The sequence below is a fragment of the Tupaia chinensis genome, unplaced genomic scaffold, assembly GCF_000334495.1.
Source record: "Tupaia chinensis unplaced genomic scaffold, TupChi_1.0 Scaffold000010_1, whole genome shotgun sequence".
Taxonomy (NCBI): domain Eukaryota; kingdom Metazoa; phylum Chordata; class Mammalia; order Scandentia; family Tupaiidae; genus Tupaia; species Tupaia belangeri.
The window spans coordinates 367,079-375,791 of NW_006159440.1; the positions used below are offsets into that span (position 1 = coordinate 367,079).

The 8,713-nt window shown below is 54.4% G+C and overlaps 1 protein-coding gene across 2 annotated transcripts in view; it reads left to right on the top strand.

Moving 5' to 3' along the window:
- Positions 1 to 1,402: 1,402 nt before the first annotated feature.
- The window catches only part of PDIA4 (protein disulfide isomerase family A member 4), a 15,505-nt gene continuing 8,194 nt past the window's right edge, over positions 1,403 to 8,713 (top strand). Inside the window, exons 1-5 of one of the 2 annotated variants that reach the window (XM_014583264.2) lie at positions 1,403 to 1,815; positions 3,716 to 3,921; positions 4,994 to 5,132; positions 7,182 to 7,387; positions 7,510 to 7,668. In XM_014583264.2, the coding sequence (XP_014438750.2) occupies positions 1,418 to 1,815; positions 3,716 to 3,921; positions 4,994 to 5,132; positions 7,182 to 7,387; positions 7,510 to 7,668 (1,108 nt within the window). In that variant the 5' untranslated portion in view covers positions 1,403 to 1,417. The remainder of the gene's footprint in view (positions 1,816 to 3,715; positions 3,922 to 4,993; positions 5,133 to 7,181; positions 7,388 to 7,509; positions 7,669 to 8,713) is intronic. The other variant, XM_027766906.1, reaches the window with a different exon arrangement.

The following is an 8,713-nucleotide window of genomic DNA, read 5'->3' on the forward strand; positions in this document are numbered from 1 at the left end:
GTGATTTCTTGCTTTCTGTCTCTATGTCTCTCTCTGTCTGTCTGGCGAGCGCACGTGCCCTATAGTGAAAAACCTCTCAAAGGAAAAAAAAAAACAACTTTTTTTGACATGTTAGTCTCTTTGGGACCAGCAGTTAGCGCAATGGCTGTGTTGCTGAACTCCCATGTAGTTGGCCGCGGTTCAAGGGATTGTGGGGGAGCCATACCACAGTCCCTTCCCTACATTCTCTTCTCGGGATTTTGGACACGCATGCACACACGCCTTGTGTGAGTTTCAAGTTTCCGAGTCTGGGACTTGAACTGTGGTCAGCCGGGTGGGAGGTCAGTACCTTAACCACCACACCACTTGCTGTCCCCTTTATTTCTTAAGAACATTTATTTAATTTTATTAATTGTTTTTATGTAATTTGCTATAGAGTATGTATGCTCACCAGAGAAAATGAGAGGGAGTGAGAGAAAGTGAAAAAGTAGGGACCAGCAGTTAGCATAATGGCTATGTCGCTGGACTCCCACGTAGTTGACCATGGTTCGAGTCCCAGACCCAGTAGCTTAAACTCACACTGGGCGCATGTGCGTGCATGCCTAAGATCCCAAGAGGAGAATGGAGGAGAAGAGATTGCGGCGTGGCCATCCCCCTTGGGGGGTGATTTCTCGCTTTCTATCTCTCTGTCTCTCTCTCTCTGTCTGGCGAGCGCATGCGCCCTAAAACCCCTCCAAAAAAGGAAAAAAAAAAAAAAAGAAAAAGAAAGTGAAAAAGTAAGCTGCCAGGTCCAGGACTTGAACTGTGATCGGTCACATGGAAGTCCAGCCCTTAACTACGCCATTACCTGCTGGTCCCTGTGCTAAATCTCGATGGTAAAAATCACACTCAGTTTCTTGCATTCTGGGAAGCAGAGGTGTAGTTCATTGTGTAGTTTCTGATGTTTGCGGTCCCAACAATTTCTAAACTCACCATCCAAAAAAACTGCCACCCCAGAGATCACTCGCTGTGACTGTCCTGAAACCTGTCGGGCTATTCTGTATGAGGTGAGATAGTGTCATTTTCAGAAGTGGAGTCAGTATTCCTCTCGCAAATGAGCACTCGTTTCCGGTTGTACTGTTTTGGGGACCAGGCAGGTCATCGTCACAAGTCTTATTGGGGCCTTCCCTGAGGGAAGCAGGCGAGGAGCAGGGTGAGGCGGCAAGAAGGGGAAGAAGCGCCTTGTCTTCAGAGAGCCGTGGGGGAACCGCAGAATGAGGAGGTCCTTAGAGGTGTGGGAGATCTGTGCTACAGGGGCCAGGTGGGAGGGACTACAGAGGCCCTTGTAGGGGAAGAGGAGGAGGATACTAAGTTTGGGGCTCTCTGTATCCAGGAAGGGGGTGTGCAGAGCAAGACGGGGCTGCAGGTCTAGAGAGGGACTCCCTGCCCTCCACATCGCATGTTTGGGATGCTTGGGCTTGGAATCCGGGAACTGTGGCTTCACGCACCGTTTAGCGGAAATGCAGGGGTGAGGGAGGCCCGGTATCCCTGCCCGCGCCTCTCGTGGTGCTGCCCAGGAAGCGCCCAGGACTCGGGACACAATTTGAAGCTTTTGGATTCCAGGAAAGCTTTAAGCAGATTCCCCAGCTTCCTAATCCATCTGGGTATTTTCTGCTCAGATTCTTCTAATGGAGAAAATGCCATTGACGAAGAAGATGAGGAGGAAGAGGAAGATGAGGAGGAGGAAGACGACCTGGAGGTTAAGGAAGAAAATGGTGTCTTGGTCCTAACCGACGCTAATTTTGATAACTTTGTGGCTGACAAAGACACAGTGCTGCTGGAGTTCTACGCCCCGTGGTAGGGACCGCTGTCCTCCCGAGCTCATCCAGTCCACCATGGGGTGGGGGTCTTTGGCCATTGGAACTTAAATTCTCGGTTTGGGACCCCTGTTTGCCCTGAAACGATAAGTCTACAGAAGGCAGTCTCCAGTGGCGTAAGTGTGACTGCACCCGCTGAGAGTCACAGCCGGGCATGGGCATTGAACACACAGAGACCTGTGCTGGGAACAGACACCCTCCTTACAGATGCTGTCACTGACCCGTCTCTGGGCCACACCCCACTCCCCTGCCAGCGCGGGGCTGGCGGTCATGCTGCCTCAGTGCTGGCCGGCAGCCCTGGGTTTTTGTGGCAGGCACGGGCCCTGGGGAAGGTGGGCCGAGGCCTGTCCTGTCTCGCCCCCTCGGTGTGCTACCTGACAACGCTCGTGGTCTTTTCGCCGCGCTCTCTTCTGCTGTTTTGAATGTCATAGTCCTTCTTTTCTTTTTCCCTTTCCTGTCCTTCCTGTTTTCACTGCAGAGACGAAATAGGATGTACTCCTGTTCCTTGACCAGTGCCTGGTGATAGTACGCTGTGTTACACGCAGCATCTGATAGGCTGCCCTGTGGCCTCGTGGTTAAGTAAGCTGATCCCACATGGCTGACCACAGTTCGAGACCTGGCGCTGGCAGTGGCAGAAACACACCAGGCGTGTGTGCGTGAAATCCCAGCAGGACAGAGAAATGGGGGGAAAGGATTGTGGCATGGCCATGCCTGAAGGAGTGCTTTCTCCTCTTTCTATTTTTCTTTCTCTTTCTGGCAAGCACACACACCCTCTAGTAGTTTTAGTGAATAAATAAATATTTCTTTTAAAAATCTAGTCTTTTTTAGATCTGTGAGATTGTTATTTCTGTTTTATAGATCAGCAGTTCTCAAATCTTTGGTCTCGTGGATCCTTAACATACTTAAAACATTAAGATCTCAGAGACTCTTATGTGGGTCATGTTTATAAGTATGCATTAGAAATTAAAAACGAAAAATTTAAAACATTAGTTCACTCGAAGACAACAATAACCTATATATTAATCTTACCTTATGTAAAGAATTGGGGGGGCAACAACTGGCAAGGTGGTTAAGGTGCTAGACTCCCACATGACTGACCGTGGTTTGAATCCTGGACCTGGTGGCTTGCTTTCTCCTGTCTTTCTCTCTCTCTCTCTCTCTCTCATCAAATTAAAAAATAATGATAAATCCTTTTATTTTTTTAAAGAATTATTTTATTTAGCTTTATTTATTTATTTTTAATTTCACCAGAGGGGAACAGAGAGAGAGAAAGTGAGAAACCAAGTCACCAGGTCCGAGACTTGAACCATGGTTGCCCACATGGGAGTCCAGCCCCCTTAAACCACACCACCTGCCAGCCCCAATAAATCTTTTTTTTTTTAATTCTAAAAAAATAATAATATGGGGGGCCAGCAGGTGACATTCCCACATGGTGATTATTCCCATATGGCTAACCACGGTTCAAGTCCCAGACCCGGCTACTTGAGAATCATGCTGGGCGTGTGTATGTTGGTGCTCAGAATCCTGAGGGGAGAGTGGGGGTGTGGCCATCCTCCCTTGTGGGAGTGATTTCTCACTGTCTCTGGTGAGCACATGCACCTTATGGCAAAAACCTAAAAAAAAATTAAATAAATAAAAATCAATCTCACAGACCGAACTTGGAGAAACTTACAGATGGAAACGTTGAGGGTTAGAGTATTGGAAGTGCTTGCCCAGGGTCGAGCTGGTCCTCAGACTGTGCCTGTTCCACTCCAGCCCTGTTGGCCTTCTCCAGGTGTCTTTCCTCCTAACTGCAGGTTTTCCCCAAAACTCCTGTGTGTGTTGGACTCAAATCTCCATGGGCACAGTTAACCTTTCTCCTTCCTAAATCTACTTCTTAGGTGTGGGCATTGTAAGCAGTTTGCTCCAGAATATGAGAAGATTGCAGGCATCTTGAAGGCTGATGATCCTCCCATCCCTGTGGCTAAGATTGACGCGACCTCAGCGTCCATGCTGGCCAGCAAGTTTGATGTGAGTGGCTATCCCACCATCAAGATCCTGAAGAAGGGGCAGGCTGTTGACTACGAGGGCTCCAGGACCCAGGAAGGTAAGGTGCTACCTGAGCTGTCAGAGGAAGCTGAACCCAGGGCTCCCCTCCTCAGGAACAGGAAGTCAGGGGAGGGAAACTTCTGGGACTGGCTGCCCCAAGAGAACCAGCTCACCGTGGGAATGTTGGGGGTCCCTCGCTTCAGGCTGGGATGCTCAAGGTCTGGAGCCAGGAGTGTGAAAAGATAGGGCGCCAGAGGCCGGGAGTTCTACAGAGTTGTTTTTTCCTTAGTTCACTAAAGGGTGTGTGTCAGAGAGATGGGGGGAGGGGTGGGGGAAGGGGTGGGGTGGGGAGTGAGGAAGCACCCCCCACTCTCCTCACAGGATTTTGGACACAGGCAACTGCACACACCCAGTGTGGTTTTCCAGTCACTGGGCCCAGGACCCAACCACGCGGTCAGCTGTGTGTTAAGCTGCCTTAACCACCATGCCACCAGCTGGTCCCAAGAGTAGTAGCTTTCTGTTGTTTACAAGTACGTAGGCGCGTACACTTGGAGGTCTCTGCCCGACATTTGACTGCAGGGAACCTGGTCCATTCGGAACCTCTAGAACGGCACATGCCAGGGTGGGCTTCTGGGCTAGGCCTCCCCGTATTGACTGCTCAGGCCTCTGGGTGTGGGTGGACAGGTGGTTCTTGCTGAGCAGCGGCAGCTCCCCTTGCGTTTTCCTGGGGTCTTTCACACGTTTACTATGTCTGCAGTACACTCGTGCTGGAGTGCATGTTAAGGGGGTGCCCCCAGAGCCATTCATTGCCACGTGTGGCCGGAACTACTGGGAGATGTTCGTTGGTTTGCCTGTCATAGTCTGGGAATAAAGGGCGTCGCGGTATTGAGCTGTCTGAAGAGGCCTGCAGGTGACACGGGTGGCAGTGGAAGTGTGATGGGCAGTTGTTGGGAACAGCAGGCCTTTGGCTTTTGTCCTCAACACTGCAGGAGAGGCCCTGGGTGGAGGTGCAGTAAGGTTTTAGGAACCCGCTGTTGGTTCTCTTACTACCCTGCCCATACACTTCTGGAGGGGGCCAGGGTGCCTGCGACTTGGGGTCTCGTATGCTCAGTTTGTTGGGTCTCTTCCAGAAATTGTCGCCAAGGTCAGAGAGGTTTCCCAGCCTGACTGGACACCACCACCAGAAGTCACACTCGTGTTGACCAAAGATAACTTCGACGAAGTTGTGAATGATGCAGATATCATTCTGGTGGAGTTTTATGCCCCATGGTAAGATGGGCGTCAGATTTGTATTTCATTTTAATTTTAATTTTTTTTTTTTTTGAAGAATTATTTTATTTAACTTTATTTTTTTGAGAGGTTTTTGCTATAGGGTGCATGTGCTCGCCAAAAACACAGACAGAAAGCGAGAAATCGCCCCCCAGGGGGATGGCCACGCCGAGTCCCTTCTCCATTTTCCTCTCGGGATCTTGGGTGCGCGTGCACATGCACCGGGCATGAGTTTAAGCCACCGGGTCAGGGACTTGAATCGCAGTCGACTACATGGGAGTCTAATGACATAGCCATTACACCAACTGGTGGTCTTACTATTTTTTTTAATATAGCCAGAGAGGGGCAGAGAGAGGGAGAGAAGGCGAGAAAGCAAGCTAGCACTGCCAGGTCCGGGACTCGAACTACACTCGGCCATGTGGAAGTCCAGCACCCTTAGCCACCACGTCACCTGCCGGCCCCAGATTTGTGTTATTAATGTGTTGATTAGGGGCCAGCTCTGTCGTGCAGGGGTGATGATACGCTGCTTGAGAGAAGCTGGACCCCACATGCAGCTGCCGGTGTGAGTTCCCGCGTGGTCAGTCTGAACGCGGACTGTGCCTGCCGGGGCTGGACGGCTAGAGGCAGGGGTTGTGGTGTGACGGACACTGTGCATGCTGCCCCTCTCCCTCCCTGCCCTCCCTCTCTCCCTCTCTGTCATGTGCACGTGCTCTGCTGTGAGCGGGAAAGAGCTGCTGACAGAGCAAATGCGTTGCAGGACGAGGTCGCAGCACCAAGTCTTCCAGGACAGAGGAAGGGACTCTGAAGGGAGATGGGGGGGGGGGCAAGGAAGGAGTCACGAGGTAATCCTTTCTTGGAGGCAGGGGTGATGGGACCCGAAGGAAAGAAGATGCCAGAAAGAAGAGAGCAGGCCGTGGCGTTGTGGCCGCTCTGCGGTGCCCAGCCTGGGGAGCGAGCGGCTGCCTCAGCACGATAGCACAGGTGTGCCTGGCAGTCAGAGCAGACAGAACACAGTGAGGCTGCTCGGGGGAGCTGAGCGCAGCTCCGGGGCTGCCAGCCCTCCCAGATGGCCAGGTGACCGTCTCGGGGGGGCTCATCCCGGGCGAAGAGAGAAGCCCAGGGGCCGTCGCTGGTGCCTGGCAGCTCAGGTGTGCCCAGCACACCCTTGGTCAGGGCGGCAGTGCCTCCATGAGCCTGGACCCAGGGCTATGGGTTCTGCAGCAAAAATACTGCACCTGGGGGCCCTCAGGGTGTCCGACAAAGAGAGAAGTGTGGGTGGCTGGAAGACGAGAAGCGGGGAGAAGGCGGGAAGTGCCCTGTGGACGGGTGGGCAGGCCCTGGGACGGGTGGGCAGGCCCTGGGACCCTCGGAACCCTCCTGTGCTGGAGAAGCGCCAGCCCTTGCATTGCTACCGAGTGGGCCCCAGCCCGGCAGCAGGAGGGGTGGCAGGGAGGAGGGTCGCCTGCCCATCATACCGACTGGTCACTTGTGGATTCCACTTGGCTATTCAGGGGTGGGGTCCAGCAGACCGCTGTCCCTGCACCTGCAGCAGGTGCGACAGTACAGGCTTACCTGGTTCGACTCGGCAGCGAACAGCGCTCCTTCCTGCAGGTGGTTTACGTGGTGTGGGGCGCTTCTTTCATTTAGGTTTCCTAAGGGCCTTGACAAGGCTTGGGTTTTTAACTTGGGTCCAGGAGCCTGTGAACCTGGCCGGGTGTGTTGTCAGTTCTCACACGATGGGGCATTTCAGTTCCTGTGTGCAGCCAGCCATGACTTATGTCCTTAAAGGCCTCTGACTCGCCGACCAGGAAGACCCTCTCCCTCCCTGGGACGTTGCATGTGTGCTGTGCACGTGCACCTGCGTCCCCCAGGGTGTGAATGCCGCAGGACAGGGCCCTGTCTTCGTCTTGCTGGCATCTCCCGGGGGCCTGGCTCGGTGCCTTTCTGGGTGTGAGCCGCTCGAGGAGTGGGCTGGGTGTCTGTGCCTCATCCAGCTGGACAGTGAGGCCAGCCTGGGACAGGCCCCTGACAGTAGCTTTCTCGTGGCAGGTGTGGACACTGCAAGAAGCTTGCCCCCGAGTACGAGAAGGCTGCCAAGGAGCTCAGCAAGCGCTCTCCTCCCATCCCCTTGGCAAAGGTCGACGCCACCGCGGAGACAGACCTGGCTAAGAGGTTCGATGTCTCCGGCTACCCCACCCTGAAAATCTTCCGCAAGGGGAGGCCTTTTGACTACAACGGCCCACGAGAAAAATACGGTATGGCTTTTCCCTTCTCTCAGCGTGTGGGGAAGGGGAGCCCCTGGTGGGAGTGGGCGCACGGCAGAACGGGGTGGTGGGAGGGCTCTGAGGCCCCTCCTCAGGCGTGTGCTCCCCCGTAGGGATCGTCGACTACATGGTGGAGCAGTCCGGGCCGCCTTCCAAGGAGATCCTGACCCTGAAGCAGGTGCAGGAGTTCCTGAAGGATGGAGACGATGTCGTTGTCATCGGGGTCTTCGCAGGGGAAAGCGACCCCGCCTACCGGCAGTATCAGGATGCCGGTAAGCAGCCGCGCCATGGGCCAAGCAGAGCACAGGTGACAGGACGCTGGGGCCTGCGCTGCTTCGCCTCAGTTCAGGGGGTGGCCTGGTGAAGAGCTGACATGGCGTCTCTGGGGACAACCACTTGGGGCTGGGCTGGGCCGGAGATGGCGCCCTGTCGCCCTCGTTCCACACGGATGCCATCACGCACTGGGTAGGGGGCAGCTACACCCTCTCCCTGAGGCCTCAGAGTCTGTCTCCTCCCTCCTGAGCCCCTTCTGGGGCCCATCTGCGAGAGGGAGGTCTGACCACGAGGGTCCCGTAGTCAGGCTCGGGCTGAACCCAGGAATGCAGGTGGGGACTGGGGCGGTTGGAACGTCCAGCCCAGCAGGCCGTCTCCTGCATGGGGAGGTGGTGACCTCAGGTGGGACACCGCCAGCCTAGTGCTGAGGTGGTGACCTCAGGTGGGACACTGCCAGCCTAGTGCTGAGAGCGTGCCTGGTAACAGGCTACATGCCCGGTGGGCGGCGGTGTCCTATGGCCTGGAGGGTCGGAGGCAGCTGCCCAGGTCTGGCTCCTGGTCAGCTTCTAGGGTGTGAGGAGCAGCAAGATCCTTGACAGGATCCTCTCTGTCTTGTCAGTTATTGCTGGGTGCCCCCCCACACACACACACACCAGAGATGGCACTTTTCTGCTTTAAGGTAAAATGCAGATCTGCTAAAAGCACTGCCGATCACTTGGTTGACTCTGGGCTGTGTGGTAACAGCCGTGCAAAGGTCAGGTGCAGGTTAACCTAATAAAATTACAGGAGAGCAAAATTGTGTTCACTTTACCTCTCTGCGTTAGGCGACCTTGTTCACCCCTATTGACCAGTTAGTTAGAAACTTGCAGGGGGAGGGGACCAGCAGGTGGCGGAATGGCTATGTCGCTGGACTCCCACCTAGTCGACTGCGGTTCAAGTCCCGGACCCGGACGTGTGCGTGCGTACCCAAGATCCTGAGAGGAGAATGGAGGAGAAGGGATTGCGGCGTGGCCATCCCTGCTGGGGGGTGATTTCTCACTTTCT